The following is an 18,479-nucleotide window of genomic DNA, read 5'->3' on the forward strand; positions in this document are numbered from 1 at the left end:
AGATATAAACCTGGCTTCGCCGCGGCCTTGCTACTGAAATGTTTATTTGGATATAGCTTCATATTTACGGTGACTGTATGACTGGTAAAGAAGCTCAAATGAGTCTTCCGATGTCTCAGCTGTTGCCTCAAGTCACCAATCCTCAAAAATGCGTTGATAACGACAAGGGCTAAGACGCTATCCTATTGCGCGCCCGCGAGAGCCTATGGCGCAAGAATACATACTAACGGACCCTAAGCGATTGGACAAGATCCCTGTCATTCTGGTGAGGAGACACGTGTAAACAGCGAAGCCTGGTCCAGGCCGGCGCGGTTGCAGGGCAGATTGTGGGAATCCCATCACTCATTGGACGGGTATACAGGATCCTCTCGCCTGCCGTATCTTGCCGTGTTGACTAACCGTAAAGAGACAACAAGGGTATGGCGCTTTAAAGGTGCCATCCTGATCCAGTCCCCTTTTATTATATCCTCTCAACTTTTGCTGACCAAGTAATCCTTCCACGAAGCCTGTCCTGTGACCAAAATGGAGCTTCACATCGATCTAGAGAACGATCGGACCAACCGGCGCAGGTTGCAGAATCGTATGGCGCAACGCAAGTTTCGGCGTAAGTGACCGCCAAGATGAAGCATCCCTGTCCTCATCCGGAATACGGGTAGTAATCATCATTCTAATCATTATCAATGTGTCCAGAAGCTCGGGCTGAGGCATCCAATCAAACAAGGGCAGCAGATGAGCAACAGGTAGGGATCGCTCAAACCAACGTCGGCCAACCGCCGTCGAGGCCGATGGCAACAACTCTGGAATTCCAACAACATCAACCCCATGTGTCGCCCAGCGCAGCAATATCTATCCCCCAATTCTTCCATCAACCAGCGTCTGTGCAAAGCCAGCCTCGAAGTACGCCCTTTTTCACACCCGGCCACAATGGAGGGTCTTCAAGCGGCAGCGGCAGTCCCGGGCTTGGCGAGTTTAGCTTCATAGAAAGCTTTACAACCGGCGGTAACAATTCATTATCCAGCTATTCTTCTAGTTTCGATCCGCCACTGGATTTCGGCTCGCCTCGTCCATCGCAGGCCAACCATGTTGATGTGGATTGCTTTCTCAACCTAAGCTCAGGCGGCCCTCGTAACAGCCCAGGGTTGGGCCCTGGTCATCCTGACGTTCAGCAGCTACATACAACGCAGCTAACACAAGCCAGCAGTCTCGGGCCGTCCCGTGGTCATGAGGCGAGGAGCCACCAGCTGAACCCACATTATCAGAGCGGCGGATCCAGTAACGGGGGAAGCCCCGCTCCGCCGCAAAATCCGCCGTCGTCCTCCTCCGTCTCAACGCCCGGCACCGGCGGCGGGGCCCCGGCTCATGCGTCACCATCGTCTGACGACAGCCATGCGCCAGTCCATGACCGCGGCTGGCTGAGCACTCTCCACATCGCCGCTCGTAGAGGCCATGAGCGAATCGTCCGCGCGCTCATAGAGCGGGATATCGATTGCAACGAGAAGGACAGCGACGGCCGTACCGCACTGATACATGCAGCCATTGACGGTCACGAGCCCGTTGCCAGGATGTTACTCGCCAAGGGAGCGCGTATCAGCGACCTTGACCGGCGCCAGCGTTCAGCGCTGCACTGGGCTGTGCTTGGGGGCCACGAAGCTGTACTAAAGTTGCTGCTCGAGTTTTACTCGCAGCGGAACTGGGAGCACGGGCTAGACGCTTACGATGAGCTCGGCTGGACAGCGCTGCACATTGCCGTCGAGAAGGACTTTGAACCCGCGGTATGGATGCTGCTAGAGGCGGGGGCGGATTTACACGCCAAGGCACGTAAGACATGCAATGGCGACGACGATGAAGGAGATACCCGGATACATTCCGGCGCCAAGTCGAAGAGTCCTGCATCCAGCAATTAATGACTTAGTTTGTGATGACGATGTCGAGACATACCGGTGGCAAAAACGCACATGAATTTAGAAGCGAGCATAATCAAAAAGTGATTTTTACAGCATGCTTCTTCGCCTCGTAATTTCATCCTCGTCCTCGTGCTAACAACTTTGGCTTCTAGGCCCATCATATTGCCAGACTCCTGGCACTAGCTAATAAAAAGTACCCTAGCAACATTTGACTCTCGCTAAAGAGCTAAAACATTTTCCCATAATGTTTTGTCGAGCCATTAAACTGACGGTTCTCTTCAATGCTTCAGATGGTTGACTGGCCGCTCAACTATGGAGATTTGGAAAATCATACGCCTCAATGTTGACATTTACTAAGTAAAACCCCAATAAGTGTTGATTTCTGTTCGTAACGCTTTTCATCTGTGATGAAGGATTCATGCCACCTCCCAGGGCCAGAAGGATGACAACAAAGGGGCCCAAAAGTCTCACATAAACACATTTCAGGTGTAGGCATGAAGATATACAAATTAAGTACACAGTCTATTCGTTTTGTATCCCTGGAAGTCTTTTCCTAATTCATCTTTGAAGTCCGTTGATACTCATGCATCTATGCACCATGTGGCTATCAACTCATTCCCTGCTGGTACGCCGCCCAGTTAGCAGCATTATCCCTTGCAGCCATGCCGTCGTACGCCACCTTTTGTTCCTCAGCCAAGCCCTCCCACCTTCTCAGAACGTCTTGGAAATCCATCCCCAGCCCCAGCTCAGCATGAAACACCCTGAGCCCTGTAATAAGAGCTGGTCTACGGGGTACCCCAGGCAGTCTTTCTCCCCTGCTAAAGTTTCTTTGGTGTAGCTGTCGCGGGGATTGTCCCTCTTCTCTGCTGGAAATAGTGATAGTCGGTGTTTGCCGGGCCAGGGCCGCGTTGTGTTCAGCCCAAGCTTCGCGGCGGAGCGTCTCTGACCGACCGCGATATACTTCTTTCTGGTCTTCAGTCAGGGTAGACCACCCTGGGGAAACGTCGTAGCCTAAGAGCTGCGTGGCATCTCGGAAGAGGGCGATGGGATCGCATGGCGTGGCCATCGGTGGCCAAGGTCCAGCACCAAAGAGGTCGACGCGTGAGGGAGGAGGCGCTGCAGGCCATGATGTAGGCAGTAATAATGACGGAGACGCTGATTGGAAGCTGGCGGGGGGAAATCCGTTTGAAGAGGGAAACGGAACTGAGGTTGTTTGTGGAAAGGTGGTCCCATCGTCTGTTACATTGTTGTGGTTGCTTTGATGTTCAGGATACCCTATGGCGTTGACCCTGTTAAGTGATTGAAATTCGTGTCTATGTCTCAATCGGTCTTGTAGTGGCTCTGCAGAGGAGACTCTCGGGATCGGCATTGATAAAGATGGCCCGGCAGCGGAACTGAAACCAAGCAAAAGAGACATCGGCGTACTGGTCCGCATCTGGCGTATCATGGCAGCCTGAAGAACGTCCACAGCTAGCCCCATCCGTTCCGACATCAGTGCCAGGGCTTTTCCATTTCCTGGTTCTCCAAGAGCTTCCATGATTGTTCCAGGAGAAAAGCTTGGGTCGTCCACGGGGTGGAAACTACGTGAGAGCAGGGCAATCTCGCAATCGTTAAGCATCGTGTCAAATTGACCGCGGTCTAGGGCATCCTTGGCCTTGGCGTATAGCTCACGAGGCGTGCTGAGCGTTCCGCATGTGGCTTGCTGGATATTGGCGTGAACTACATCCACTGGCGGCCAGAGGAGAACCTCATGTATCTCATCGATGGTAAGGGAATCAGGGTAGGCCAGCGCCTTGCCCACTACGTCGCCGCGGCTGAGTAAGCGCTGACGTTCCTCCAACGTGAGCTGGTCCTGGTGCTTTTCGGCTTTGATATAAAGTGACTCTGGGATAGCCTCGTGGGTTGGGTGCTGGTTCCGTTGCGGGATGGAGCGCTCGATGGTGGCGTGCATAGCAGCTTCGGCACGACGCATAGCCTCAGTACCCTCCTCATCGGAGTCTACATCTACTTCGGGCCAATCCCCCTCTCGAGACCCGAAGTTGGAGCCCGTGTTCCACGATTCTGTCATCGCAGGTAGGCTTGTCTTGGTGTTGAATTATCTAGGAAACAATCACAGGCTAAGGTACGAATGAGCAAAAGCTAAACTAGGGTAGAAATCTTGATCATATCCCATCAACCGCAATTAGGCTACAGCAAATAGTGTGTGGGGCCTCAGCCAATCAAAATGAGATTGTGCGAGTTGTTGTCTAACCCGATCTTCCTTAACTAGGAACTTTGGGGGACACATTGGATCCATATGCGGCTGGTAACACATTTGTGTCGTCTCTCAGCAACCGATTGAAGCCATGGACAGATTTCTTGATGGGGTATACTTTGGTATTGAAAGATCTTAGCGGCTCAGACCCCAGTTATTATAATTGGTGCAAAAATTGTAGCTCTTAGAAACTACTGTACTTTCTCATAGTTCACCACCAAGTTGCGCTAGTGTCCCGCCATGTATTGGAGCCGCAGTGAATCTCGCCCATCAACAAGTGATAAGAAAACCAGTCATCCTGGTATGTCACGTTGAACTGAGCTTTGGCATACACCGAAGAGACCGCCTCAGCAAGGATGTCGACACCGTCTACTATGGGGCCCCAGGGATTAGGGGCGAGAATCAAAGAGTCGGTCAAAACGACACTGTTGATGGTACCTGGATAAAACGCCACGACTTGAGTTCCAAATGATGTCTGGCGGCGTCTGATCCCTTGTTTTGATAACGGTTGTGCAGCCTCCAGTATCGACAGGGCTTTCACAGAGGGTCCTCCGTTTAGCTTCAAGGCGCCATCGGTACATGCGAATACGGGTTGATCTTCGTAGTAGAAGAGGGACGGGACACGGAATATCTCGTCATCAGTGATGCCAGTCTCGTTCTTGAGGATTTCAATGTTGTGTTCGATACGCTCGGCGGCCCTCCGATTGATGGCTGCGAAGTCGCTGAGATTCAAAACTTCATCGACGGTGTGCTCGGGAAGACAAGACCCTGCGGCATCCGTTGCCATTTTGGGGCGCGAAACAGCTCGTTCACCACCGTGTCCATTACGAGCCGCCTTCTGGAGGATCTCAAGCCCTGCAAGGGGGTCGTCGACCATCATAACCCATCCACGCTGGTTGTGCGCAGGAAGAAATTGGACGAACTCATCCACATGTCCGACAGCTAGCCAAGAAGTATCGAGCGCTATTGGTGCCTGAACCTCTTGAGCCTCCAAAAGGTCGAACATGAAGGGGTGAACTCCATCCCACTGTCCCATGATGATTCGACCTGCGGGATATGCGTTTCCATTATGAGTGTATGGAGGGATTGTTTCCAGGTTACCAAGGGAATCGATGGTACCCCCTTGGGACATCTGTTGGATAGCTCCAACGGTGTCCGATCGGAGGTGCTCAAAAACGTTCAAACCTGAGTCGCGGTATTTTTGAGCTGACCTTATCATGACACGAATGACCACAGGACCATCAGGCCCTGGTATGCTTGCATAACCTGGTTCAAAGAAATCCTGTGCCCACCTGTCAAACCCGCTGAATACGAAGACAGGCTCATCAATGCCCGCATCCGCAACATTGTTTTTAAAGTCCGCAACAAATTGAACTTGAGAAATGTCATAATTCACAGCCACTGTGAAAGCCTTTGATACTGGCTGGGCGTGGTGGTGTGTCAGGACTGGAGCCACGCGGAGTGCTACTGAATCAGTCGCAGCATCAGCCCCATCTGATACGGTAAGATGAACAACGACATTGCCGTCCCACGCATCTGGTCTGCGGACATCACGAGAGTCGATGCCAAGATCCAGGCCAACTTTGAGCTCGTCCGCTGTAAAGGTGTGGTTTGCACCGATATACTTCCAGTTGCTGCCGTCTTTCTGGAAAATTCGAACCTTCTTCGCAGCCGCACAGCTGCTGACGCGAATCGATCCGGTGGCAGAGGAACTCAACTCGCTGTTCGGCAAAACCTGAAGAGGTGCAAGGTACTTAGGATTGCGCTGGATGTTGTCGGAAGCATCATTACACGTGTCGACAAAGGCGTTGATGGCGTCAAGTTGAGTAATGTTGTATGTTGCTTCGAAAATGTCTCGCATACGACGAATTTCTCCTGAGCACCGCTGACTAGAATCACCGATATTGGGCAAGAATAGTGCGCCTCTGTCCTTAGACCAAAAGTCTTTTCCTTCCGCATCGGTTTGGATGTCAATCTTCCCATCGCGGTTCGTGTCCGCTAGAATAGTTGCCTCCAAAGCATGGGAGAGATGGATGAGTGCTGATACGTCTTAGCTGATCGCTCACTGTGATACTTGCATCTTATAAAACTTACCAATGATGGGTACCAACACCTGATGATTACAACGCATGGTGGCTTCTTTCGGCTTTGACTAGGGGTGAATAGCTCCGGCTCATAGACATTGACAGTTATGATTAAAGAAGGAAAGACTTCAGAAGAGAATAATCCTTATCTTCGGCAGAAAATCTATTGTCAACTCTATACACTTGATGTAGTTTTATAGGATATGTATTAAAATATCAATTTACTCCGAATAGCTTTTTTCGCAGTATGCCATCTTGTGGGCTTTCTGCATTAGGCTTTTGAGGTCGGAATTTTGATGCAGACAGATGGAATCGGCAGCAATATCACTCGCACTGCCACTCCCAAGATCAATATTTACCTCCTCATGACGTACTCGTTTGCGCGGCTTATAGATGTCGTACAAGAACAGAGAGTCCTTCTTGCGGCATCGGAAGGGCGACAACCGAAAAGTCTTGGCTTCTTATCTGATGTGCGGCCATAGTGTAGATTAAGTGGAGTTGGCAAAGGATACTGCGTGGACATGAGTGCACCATTGGAGGCCTTCGCATAGAGGTCGGGCAAATACCGGGCGTTAGCGTGAGGGGAATTCAAGGCCCTCGCATTGGAGTCGGGCGAACTACCCCTGACTGTCTGGGTGGAATATTAGCTAATGATTGTATGTTGTGTTTTTACCAAAGTTCCTTGCCAATGTAACAAGCCTCTACCTCGTTAAGCTTACTCCAATGTTATCGGCATAGAATCCCGAAGAACACCTTAAATCTGTCGTCAGAGATACAATCTTCAGGGTGATTTGTTGGTTTTCTCTTTCTGTTCATGTTGGTCTCTTTTTCGAGGGGAGCCGTATTTCTCGGCATGCGGCGGTGAGTCTGAAAATTCGCCTTGGCGCTGCTGGGCTATTTGACTTATCTCAGGAAAACAACCTTCTTCCTTACGAGTACATTATATACGAGACTGATGCTGATTCTCTTGACAGCAATCCATCTCATCTACAAATATCGTCCAGTCTTGACTCAACAACTAACATTCCACCTCCACATCATATTGGTTTGCTGTCTCATTCGACTGACACAGCAGTTCAACAAAGTCCTCAAAGACTGTCGATGTAATTAAGGGAAAACTATATGGGATATATTCCTTTTAGTTGATATCAACAGAACAACAGCGTAAAAGGAGGTATGGATGCCAATCTTCATACCCAGGTGGCCGATGACTTGGTTCTTCAGGAGCTAAATGACCTTGAAAACCGAGACTATGATGGTTAGCACAAACCGCGATGCGTCGTTGGTTCATCGAACGTTGAAGAGCAAGGCGACCAAGCAGAATTGTTCCCAATCAATGCACCTATGATTCACCAAGCCATGCTCTGAAAGTGTGCTATGTCTCTTTCTGGAGTTTTGCCGCTTCAAGTCACTATGTTGTGTACCCAATTCAAAGGCAAGACCAGCCATCTGGCATCACAGCCATTAAGTCTGTTCAGCCATTACCGAGTATTGTAACGGACCTTGCCTGAAGAAGCCGCATGAGAAAGGGCACCATTCCGAAAATGGACTACGGAACGAGAGGCAGGTGACCTGCAAACATTAAATAGTTCTGAAGCACAAATGGTGAAACTGCCGCAACATTATCGCAAAGATGTCTCCTCTGTTGCTTAGACTCCTATGATAGAATCAATAAATGACCAAGTAGATTGCGAGCTTGCCTCTCACAGACTTGTCACAAACTACCTACTGTTCAGCCTATCTCTTATGTGCCTTACGTTGAGCTTACTGAAGTATCCAAATTAAAACTGACTAGATGTTCAGAAGAAAGTACAAAGCACAAAGTCTGGGGAATTCCTTATTCATACACGACTAAACATGCGAGAGCGGACTACAACCATTTTCTCAAGATTTGCACCGCGGTCGACTGTTTTTGCTTGTAGACCAATCTACGGAGGACATAGACCGCGTTAATAGCCTCAGTATTCTAACAAGCGTGGTTTTACATGAAAAGAATATCCAACCCACTCAAAGCGAAAGCGAAAGCAGCTACTATCGACTATCTCTATTCTATAATATCGGGTTATTCCGCATAACCTAAGAGTCCGGGGCGAATCCGACGAGGGAGACCAATAAACAACAACTCAGGGGTAGTAACCCACAGATGCATTAAACGCATTAAGACAACATTACATAGTTAGCGTGCGGGGTACCGTACTATAAGACATGGACAATGCATTAGTAAATGTAACCATTCCCCGAATCAAGGATTTTCAGCGTCTAAGAATAAAATCAGCATGGATCTTAAGCTAAGGCCTCCGTGCCTTGCATTACCGGACGGGATGCCGCCCATTAGCTTCGTTCGGGGGAGCAGTTCCTGTATTATCACCCCACCGGAGCTACCCTAGCTGAAGTCCCGTAACGGTAAACGCAGAGTCAATCTCTCGTATTTCGGAAAGTCGGCTCTGCAATGATACCTGTAAGTGCAGATTTATGTTACAGTTTGGCTTCTTGATATCTAAGTCCAATGCGGCAAAGTCGATCAATGATGGTTGTACAAATATAAATACAAGTACTAGAAGCAGAAATTTTATTCGTGATATTTCATGATGATCTCTTCTCACAATGTTATACTGAGTTGTTGGAGCCTTATAAACTCTCTGCTTGAATTAATTCTTCATCATCGACTACGATGCGCCTTCTTATTATCTCTGCACTCGCTCTCGTAGCCTCCCCCTCCACTGCTACAGTCATATCCCGCTCGGACTATGGCTACTGGGACTTCTCCGGATCTGCCACTTTTCCTGTCAGCGGCTACACATCTTACAGTGTCGACGTGATATATCACAACAGCCAGCTCGACGCACCTATTGAGGTGACTTGCAGCTACCTTTACAACCCACGGGATAAGACCGAAACTGCTTCGTGCTCAGATTCGAGTTTTACATACGACTTTGGTAACGTCCGTAAGTCAATTCTAGGGACTTGGCCTGATACCTATCACGAGAAGTATGAGCTAAAGACTTCGGGTTTAGGGCAGGCGAACACCATTGCGAATGTGACATTGTCGCAGACTGTTGAGCTCTTGGGAAGCAGTGTTACCATCAGAGGCACAAAGGAGTTTGATTTTGATTTCAGTGGTGGAGCTGGGTTCACAGGAAAAGCTGCAGGCATCATCAAAGCTCAGACTGAGACGGCATGAAGGGCAATTCACCCGTTATGATTAACGAGAACCGTAGCCTTGTTTCTTGAGATCTTTGACTCGGATTCTGGAGGCGCTACAGTTTGTCTTCTTGGTTTCGAAGTCGACTTGTTGAAGGGAGCACCAGCAATAAGTATGTACTTGATTTAATAATCGAGATCCTTCAGTTAATATGGCAATGGATATAAAGTGAATAGCACAATGTTGCGATGTGGAACGAAATAGGAAGCCAGTTACGCCAACACGTCGAGTTGAGGCTTTTCAGCCGCTCCTAGTTGCCCTTTACCATCATGTTGCCCATCTTTACCATTGAAAACTCTCCTCAAAGTATTCTATACGGGGCAGGGAAGGTATCATCCTAGCTGCAACTGCGGATCTACATTCATCGGCCATCACGCCCGGCCCGCTTGCGACTACCGCGAGACTGCCTTTCTCTCCGGTAATCAAGGCGGCTTTGATAACTTCCTCAACGTTTAACCTCTTTGTCCTCCACTCGACAAGACGATGTATTGCTTCCTCGTCTGTGCTCATATTATCGACTCCCGTTACGTAGACATGAGTCTTCACTTGCCCAGTGTGAAGTGCGCCACTCAACTCATGTTTGAGTACGTCAAATGCGAGAGCAAGCTGTCGTACTGCCCAGTGAATTTCAATGAGTCTTGGCCGTGTGGAAGACGTTGTAAGCTTTTCCAGATATGAAAGTGGGACTGCGATTCCACTGCCCCCAACGACAAAAAGCACTTTGTCGAACTGTTCCAATGGCAGAGCCTTTCCATAAGGTCCCTCGATAGCCACACGTACTGTGGCCGGCTTTGGCTGCTGGCTCTCGGCGTACTCTCGTAACCGCGAAGTAAAGCTGTCATACGGCCGAATCAAAAAGGTCATCTCTTGTCCCAATGTTTCTGCGTCATCTCTCGTCTCCAGGAAAGACATTGAGCCATTGCCCAACAGAGATGAGTTTTCTGTCAAACCCTGCATGTTACGTTGAGTAGACCTTAACACCGATGCCACTGTGAATGGATGGCTCTCCCAGAAGTTCCACTTGTTGAGTACCATGAGGTAGTAAAACGTCCCCGGTTCGATAGCGTAAAGACTCGATGACACTGGAACGACCACGCGCACCATATGGGCGTCCTCGTTGTAGGTAATTCGGGCCCATGCATTCCAGAACCGCGGACTGAACGCCATAATCCGAGCTCCTCGAAGCACGCGGTCTAACAGCCATATGACGGCCGGAACAAATACCAAGGCATCGTAATCACCTCTAAATATTGAGACATGCCTTGAAATATGGTTAGCCCATAATCTCACTGCTTGACGCGATTGGAAGCCTACCCCAGCATTGTCACAAGGATCAAGATCGAAAGCAGTATGTGAACTATGAGGAAGCACTCGTATTGCCTGCGCCGGAACCAAAACGCCGATAGAGCAACAAGCAAGCACAGAAAGATAGTGGCCTTATCAAACGAAAATTTGTCAATCGAGGAACCCTCTAGGGAATGGATTAACTCACAAGCTCACCAGTCCACCAATAGGTCAAATTGCACATCCGCCAGAAGTAGTCCCAACCACCTCCTGAAAGAAATTAGTAATAGTACAGGCTACAAATAATCAGACTTACTCTCTAGTATGAGAATCGTGTATCCTATCGAATGAATGATGGCTTGTAGAGCCGTCACTCGACCTATCCAACGATGAAAGTTGTTGTATGTTTTAAAATCCCACCCTGTAAGCCAAATAACAAGGTTGTTTCTCATTCCAAACAACCAAATCAGGGGAAAGTTGGCAAAAGAGAGAATGCCTGTTCGGTCGGAAACATGCCGGAGGATTTGCATCTTTCGAGAAGGGTAGCTTGGGGTCCATTTGATCAGCATCTCGTTGAAAGGCAGGTTCATACTTCTTGCATGTACTCACTATCCATAACCCTCGAATATTCGGTACCCTTTTACGGTACAAAGTACGTTGATGAGCATGAACAAAGTCAAAGCCAACGTCTGCACACGTGGAGGCAAAGTACCCCATCCTCCGAAGTCCTGCACGCAGCGCCTACCAAACGTCGCCCGCGTAAAAATGTTGCGCTTGATCCAGAACAGCTTTTGACTTTGTGTGATAAATGGCGGCGCTGAACAGTTCTCCCGTTGCATGAGTGCTCGGTTGGTGATCCCCATTGCCACTACCACCGCCCAGAAAGCACCCATCGCCCAGCCGTAGTAATGGTGATAGTACCAGACATAATCGTGTGCGTCCTGGATTTATTTTCAGTAAGCCAGATGTTCTTCAAGCAGAGTGTCTCAAGCCCAAGGAGTGACTTACTAGCGTCCGGCCCCAAAGGTCGTAGTAGGCCTGTGATGGCAACATGAGTTCTTCAAGGCGGTGAGCACGTTCCGGACTTGTTGCATTAAACCTAGCAATTCGAGCAATTCTTTCGTCATCCAGGTCTTCTACAATGTCGTGTGGCGGAAAAGGTGAGCCACTCATGTCTAGGCATGTCTCGTTCATGCTCTGAGACTCTGCAAGCCAGACATCTTTAGTGCAGTGGATGTCCCAACAGAGATAGACTGATTGCTGGTATAGACGACTGCTACACTCCTGCACTGCAAAAAATGCACCATAGGGGGCATCTGCAAATCGTAGTGTTCGGAATGTCTGTCGACAGGCTTTCCCGCAAAATTTGCCGTCTACAGTAGGGGCGGCTGCCTGGGCAGGCCTAGAGGCAAGAAGAGTGGTATAAATTATTGTGCTGGCCAACTGCCAATATCGCATTCTGCTTAGTAGATTTGAGTGCTGAAGTTTTCTGGTGTAGTATCTTGGCCAACTTAGAGGATGGCATGGTGAGTGATCACTTGGACTATCGCCAGTGGACGAATATTTATCAGATGATCAGATAATGGGGGTTGTGGGGGTAGAGTTATCACGTGACCATTTTTCAAGTCCAGAATTGCTCATATCAGGTAGCACGGGGTAGGGATATGCATAGCCGGGTCACCCTATCCTTGTATTACTGCGACGTAGGATACATAGGTGCGGATCCTACTCAAGTTGAGGAGACGCGGTCCGCTCATTAGACTTCATATGCTTTACAACATTCATCAAAGGTTCAAAGTTCAGTTCCTGGGTTGTTTTGCTAGTTGGCCCTCCATGTGTCCTGATAAATCCTTATTCTAGGAAGAGAATGCCATATCTGGCGCTGGTTGAAGAATCCATTTGTGTTGGATGCCAACAGCCTACAGTCAAATTTGACATACTTCCTCCCATGTCTCCATCATGTAAACAACATAGTTCAATTTACCAGCATTTCCTTCCGATCTGAGTGTCTCCAGCAATGTAATTATTCATGTTTGCCCAGACAAGATAAGGTCAAAGAACCACTCGCGTTATGATCCCTACAAGTCCACTACTGAAAAGAAACCTAGAAAATTACACACCATACTGAAAGGGACCCTTTGTGGTACTAGGTTAAACAAAGTGTGTCCTCCTAAGAAAAATTTACTATTTATTAAAGCAAAGCGCCTGACAGTACGACTTTGTGTTCGAATGGCATGCAATAGCCGACACCTATGTCCTAGCTTTTAATTTTGAACGGTGTTCGTTAAATCTAAAGGTCCCTGACCTTTTCCAATCCATCTTCGAAACTGTTTTCCCATATACCATTCCGCTAACAACACTGCGGAGAAGCATAAAGTCGATTGTGATCTACTTGCGATAAAGGGCAAGCAGCTTTTGCCAGAACGTTTTAGTCTCTGGCTGAGAAGCAATTATATCTCTATCTTCTCGTTGATCCGGCACATCGACGATCTCGCCATCAAGACCCTTGTTGTTGGCAGCATTCTGTTGTTTGCCAAGATAGTAATTGGGCATAAACAAAGAGGCTATGAGAGGAAGGCAGGTCAGACAGATTGAAGCGATAGTGATGTGTCCATTGACAATGGCGTAAGCATGAATAGAGCCCTGACGAATAGGATCGTCGAACTTGTAGGTCTTGAGCGTCTTGATGTTTCCGTAGATTTTTGTGATAACACTATCAGAAACATCTGGCATCTCCTTGTGCATTTGGTCGACCATCTGCTCCGTCCAGATGCTTGTGGCAACAGCACTGCCAATACTGGATCCCAATGTAGACCATAAGGTGATGATGGAAATAATCGAGGCCACGTCGTCGTGGGGAACGGATGCCTGGACACCAACACGAGCACCAACTACGTTGAGAGAGGAAAGGCAAAAGATGAGCTGTGCTGCCACAAGCCTGGCAGTATCTTGAGTCATCTTACCACTCGGCTGGATCAGTATGCCATAACCAAGTATCTTGGCCGCAGCGCCAAAAATCATGAGGGTCTTGTAACGATGAGTTGTGCGGTGAATGAGACCAACAACAGGGCCGACCAAGCAGAGACCCATGGTAGTGATACCTAAAAAGATGGTCCACTGGTAGGTGGTCCACTCCTTGATGATGAGGATGTAAGATGAAAAGTAGGTGTTGCGGACAGATGAGGCCATTTGGTTGAAAGTATGGATAATGACACCCGCAATGAAAGCGCGGTTCTTCAGAATGCGCTTAGTCATCAGGGGCTTAGGAGCGAGGAAATGCTCGAAGAGGATGAAGATGATGAGAATGACGAAACCCATGACGATCATGGCAATCATGCTCGGGTTTTTCCATCCTTCTTTAGCACTCTTTGCCAGGGTGATGGGCAAGAGGATCAGGGAGAAGGCGAAGCCAAGGAGGACAAGACCGATGATGTCGATATCAACCAGGCCTCTGTACGCAAGTTTGGCCCAGTACGTTAAATTCTTGGAACTGGCTTCAGAAACACCTGTGCGAACATCTTTGGAGTGGGCCATGGTGACCATGCCCGCCTTCTCACCACGGCGCTGCATTGCGTAAAGGGTGAGGATAGCCGGGACGAGAAGAACGGGTACGAGTATGGAGAACATGCCCAGACCCCATCGCCAATCATCGTAAAAGCCCTCGGCAATGAAACCATTGACGGGCACTGTCACGATAAAGGGCAGAGATAGACACGCACCAAAGAAGCCACGCCATTCCAGAGGGGTCAAGTCCGCAACAATGATGTCGCTGAGAAGATCGAGACCTGACTTTCCGACCGATGTGAAGCATATACCGATAGTGTAGGCCGCGAAGGTGTGGGCGCTGGCGGCAACGGCAAAACCTACAGCGTAGAAGGCGAGGATCACGACGTATGTGGTGGGTCTTGAGGTGATATCGGCTAGCTTTCCGATGAAAGGCTTGCTGATGGCTCGGATAATTTGACTCGCAGTATTGACAGTTCCCAGCTGGCTATGTTTTTTGAAAGTTGAGGCGGCTAAAGTGCCGAAGATGGTAGTGGTGATACCCATGTCGAGGGCGTAGGCAAACATGGTCAGGCCGATGGAAACACCAAGCAGCCAGAGCAAAATCTTGCCCTTTCGGCCAGAATGGTAGAGAACCTTGTTGAAGGCCTCGACCCTGCTAACGCCGGCTTCCTTAGAGCTCTCATCATCGGGTACGGATAGTTTGAGCTTCTCGGTCGGCTCAAAAAATTGCTGGGATGTAGTGTTCTGAGTAGGGGGGGCCATTTGGGCCTCAGAAGCCTGTGGCTCCTTGTCGACGTCCTTTTTCGACATGTTTGGCGACTTGTCGTGGTACCCGAGGCTTCGAAGTGAAGTTGAGGCAATACAAGATAGGAAGCACGGGAGAAAACGAAGCGGAAGTTATAAAAAGAGGAGGAAAAGAGAACAGTGAAAATTCTACAGTCTTGGCGATAGTGCAGTGTGTGTGTATACTTCCTGGCCTTACGTTATTACAGCTACATCTAGCAAATTGAACCACTGGCGGTTGATGGCCCCCACCCACCGCGACCGGAGGTTAAAGGGAGAATAACAGGCAGTGAGCAGGGTTCATTGCCAGCGTGGGACTGACTACCAGTGTCTGGTTGGCCCGGTCGAGAACAAATCGCTAACGACGGGGACTGGACGAACATAACAGGGGCGACATGGACATAAGTCCCTTTAGAGGTTTCTTTCCGCACATTTTGGCATCGGTTTGCCACAAGATCCCAGGGTTTGCGCTCATGGGTAAGGAAAACTGAACTGATGTTCTTTGCATTTTTTTTTATCAGATCCTTCTCGTATCCACTAGCAAAGAAAGCTGCAATCTAATCAGATGGTAAAATCCTTAAGGGCAAGTGATCATCCCACCGATGCGACCCAAAGCAAGGATACATTCCTTCTCAGGCAATGTATACAGTGCTCTGACACCGTACGCGATGAAAGCCTTGTTGGGCTGCCACATAATGCCGCATTCTTCTATCTACATTTTGTCCTAGACAGGGTCTTGAGAAAGTCAAACAAGTCATCTCCGGGCGAAATGATGCGGTTTGTCAAGAGAAATTGGCAGGAACTCAATTGAAGCATCAGGCTCAGGCCACTGGCAAACACGGTGACATATAAACGGATAACTGTCTGGGATTAGTAAGGTAACTTACTTTGAACCCAAATCCAAGTTGAACTAAGGATGGCCATGTTTACTCGAGTGGGCTGCTCAAACTTTGAACCGAGAAATGGGTATGGGTCCCCTGTTCTTCACAGAAATACCCCAGAAATGTTGTCGGACTTCGTCCGAATGTGCCCGACTACGGGCTTTATTCCACCGGCTGGACATGTCAACAGGGACATGGCTTGCGACGGCTAACCAATCAGACACGGATGCTGCAACTTTCACACGAATAGCCATATTTGACACTTGGAGAAATGTGGGCCTTTGAATGGGCTGGTCGTCCTTATTGCCATCCGTAGTCGATCGGATACCGGCTTGTTGGTTCGCGTGTTATCGTCTGTCGAAGCACCACTCTGAGGAAATGCGCAAACAGGAAGGTTCTACTAATTTTTGTAATTACTCATCATTGAGAATATCAGTTGGGACCCCAAATAAAGAAGGAAGGTGAAAGGGAAAGAAGAAAGAATAGAAATCATCCTTGTAGCAGTAGCCGGACTAGCTTTGTTGTATGTCTAATTATGCGCTATTTTTTATGTGCTGTTTAACTTCTAATCATACAGCCTAAAAAAAAAAAAAAATGACCTGAAGGAACATTGAACTAGAGTTTGAGTCTCAAGAACACCGACTGGACCTTGGAGCTCTTTGACGTAGTATTTCTCAGGGACAATTGCCTCTTCTGAAAGGTGGTCTGAGTTTCTTAGTGTTGATAGTGTTGTGTTTTTGGAACGTTACGGCAAAAGCAGTAAAATATTTTATTTCAGAGTAGGCTTTTTCCCACTGATATCTTGTCTGAAAGTGACAGTAAATTAACTAGCGTTATGTAGAGCTTAAAAAGGCCTTTTGCATTAACATAAAAAGCGGGAATACTATAAGACTCTATAATTATACCTAGCTTTACAACTACAACCTAGTTATACGTAATGATAATTATATCAAGTTAATAGGCAATTGTTACATGATGATGTTGATCATCGCGACTTCTATAGCTCCCTGCGAAGTAGTGTAAGGGAATTGTACAGCAAACGCCACCAGGACAACGGCGATGCATGCGACGAAGAGGTCGAGCGCGAAATTGAGCCAACGTTGGATGTAGAACATGAGATAAAACGGCTTCTGAGATAAGTCAAGGAGACGCAGGCTTTCCTCGAGGAAGTGGTGCCTCCAACTGAAAGCACGGATGGTCGCAAGACCATTTATGGTCTCAGTGAACAGGGTGTACAGCGGCGACTTGGCCTCCAAGTTGAGATGACGCATGTGTCGGGAGGTTAGGAGATAGAACTTAGCCGAAAAGTACAACGCAACTATGCTGAAGGGAATGGCCGCCGTAACGTACTGGGCACCGGCTGCAATCAGACCGGTACTGAGGAGGGCTGTGAGAATGACTATTTTGCAACCTGAATTAGTTCTTGTTGCCATGAAAGAATTGCTGGTGCTCTCATACCGCAAGCTGTATGGTAGGCAGCCACCGGTAGTCGATTATCCAATATGGTCATATCATGACTGAATCTGCACCCAAATAATTCAGCCCTAAGCAAGTCGAGAGAAGTTGATGTCAAACAGACCTGTTCAGAGTCACGCCGCTGTCGGTGGATGTGAAGAACCAAGGAGGGGCTCTAGCATTGATGTCAAAAGAAACCACAAGGCATACGACTTTTGGGAGTTCCTAGGCTTAACGTATGACTGCTTCTATAAATATCCAGTGCAGGTTCTGCGCAGATTCGGGGACAATCTTGAGCATGAAGAAGCTGTCTGTGTGTCAGCAACCACTCTATGGTGGGGAATGCGCTGAACAGCGAACGGGTTCGTCCCACACCCTCAGAGCAGACGCAATTACACAGCTCATGGACATGGCCAGGTAGGCACCAGAACAATAGAAACGAAACCAACAAATTTAGGAAGCCCAAGTAGACGAGAAAGAGGCGAAGATGGTTGACATGTCACATCCTAGCGCAGGTCCTCCTAGCGGCCTTGAGCTTGTGGCCCTGTTCTGTGGGTCCTACAATAGAAACACCAATGTTTGGCGGATAAGACCGCTCCAGGCCAAGCAAATCAGAGGATAGAAACATAGGTAACTAGTTGCTAACAAGTCCTTGCGAGTTTAGCTTGTTGCGATGCTTGAATTACATTGAAAAGACTGGGGAATACATGATGAGGCACGGTATATGACAAAGCTTGTGACCAGCTGACCCACGTCCAGTTAACTCCATAGGAGTATCCCCGATGGCACAATTGGCTAGCGCGTCAGACTGTTAATCTGGAGGTTGGTGGTTCGAGCCCACCTCGGGGAGACATAATGGTTAAATTCCATCATCTTTTTGGTTTAATGAAATAAAAGGTAACAGGGATCGAACATTACGGCGAAGGTTTCCTTTAATCCTCCGTATCACTTCTGTTTCACATCTGTTTGTTCAGATGCTCAGTCTAAGGAACTTAGGATCATATAGACGGTTAATTACTACCGTTGGTAGACTCCATATGGCAAAGATATGCAGTGATTGTCCTAAAGCTAGAGATGAGCTGATTTATCTGTTTGTAAACTATGATCCTCGAATCGATTACAGTG

The 18,479-nt window shown here is 48.3% G+C and overlaps 7 protein-coding genes across 7 annotated transcripts; 2 read left to right on the forward strand and 5 right to left on the reverse strand.

Moving 5' to 3' along the window:
• Positions 1-1,527: 1,527 nt before the first annotated feature.
• On the forward strand, positions 1,528-1,659 carry CTRU02_214889 (uncharacterized protein; the record flags this gene model as incomplete). The annotated part of the gene is made up of 1 exon (XM_070206330.1): positions 1,528-1,659. The coding sequence occupies one exon, from the start codon at positions 1,528-1,530 to the stop codon at positions 1,657-1,659; it is 132 nt and encodes a 43-aa protein (XP_070059973.1).
• An 852-nt stretch (positions 1,660-2,511) lies between these two features.
• CTRU02_214890 (uncharacterized protein) lies at positions 2,512-3,972 on the reverse strand (the record flags this gene model as incomplete). The annotated part of the gene is made up of 1 exon (XM_036726598.1): positions 2,512-3,972. One exon carries the CDS (start codon positions 3,970-3,972, stop codon positions 2,512-2,514), a length of 1,461 nt encoding a protein of 486 aa, XP_036581784.1.
• A 397-nt stretch (positions 3,973-4,369) lies between these two features.
• Positions 4,370-6,289, reverse strand: CTRU02_214891 (arginine deiminase type-3; the record flags this gene model as incomplete). Its single annotated transcript, XM_036726596.2, has 2 exons — positions 4,370-6,198; positions 6,253-6,289. 2 exons carry the CDS (start codon positions 6,287-6,289, stop codon positions 4,370-4,372), a joined length of 1,866 nt encoding a protein of 621 aa, XP_036581783.2.
• A 2,624-nt stretch (positions 6,290-8,913) lies between these two features.
• On the forward strand, positions 8,914-9,423 carry CTRU02_214892 (uncharacterized protein; the record flags this gene model as incomplete). The annotated part of the gene is made up of 2 exons (XM_070206331.1): positions 8,914-9,187; positions 9,251-9,423. The coding sequence occupies 2 exons, from the start codon at positions 8,914-8,916 to the stop codon at positions 9,421-9,423; spliced, it is 447 nt and encodes a 148-aa protein (XP_070059974.1).
• A 303-nt stretch (positions 9,424-9,726) lies between these two features.
• CTRU02_214893 (ferric-chelate reductase) lies at positions 9,727-11,901 on the reverse strand (the record flags this gene model as incomplete). Its single annotated transcript, XM_070206332.1, has 7 exons — positions 9,727-9,915; positions 9,940-10,705; positions 10,759-10,880; positions 10,937-10,998; positions 11,045-11,274; positions 11,338-11,669; positions 11,737-11,901. 7 exons carry the CDS (start codon positions 11,899-11,901, stop codon positions 9,727-9,729), a joined length of 1,866 nt encoding a protein of 621 aa, XP_070059975.1.
• A 1,215-nt stretch (positions 11,902-13,116) lies between these two features.
• On the reverse strand, positions 13,117-15,045 carry CTRU02_214894 (siderophore iron transporter; the record flags this gene model as incomplete). The annotated part of the gene is made up of 1 exon (XM_036726593.1): positions 13,117-15,045. One exon carries the CDS (start codon positions 15,043-15,045, stop codon positions 13,117-13,119), a length of 1,929 nt encoding a protein of 642 aa, XP_036581780.1.
• A 1,822-nt stretch (positions 15,046-16,867) lies between these two features.
• CTRU02_214895 (ABC multidrug transporter) lies at positions 16,868-17,170 on the reverse strand (the record flags this gene model as incomplete). The annotated part of the gene is made up of 1 exon (XM_036726592.1): positions 16,868-17,170. The coding sequence occupies one exon, from the start codon at positions 17,168-17,170 to the stop codon at positions 16,868-16,870; it is 303 nt and encodes a 100-aa protein (XP_036581779.1).
• Between the last annotated feature and the right edge of the window lie 1,309 nt (positions 17,171-18,479).

This window comes from Colletotrichum truncatum, assembly GCF_014235925.2.
Source record: "Colletotrichum truncatum strain CMES1059 chromosome Unknown Contig_0012, whole genome shotgun sequence".
NCBI lineage: Eukaryota > Fungi > Ascomycota > Sordariomycetes > Glomerellales > Glomerellaceae > Colletotrichum > Colletotrichum truncatum.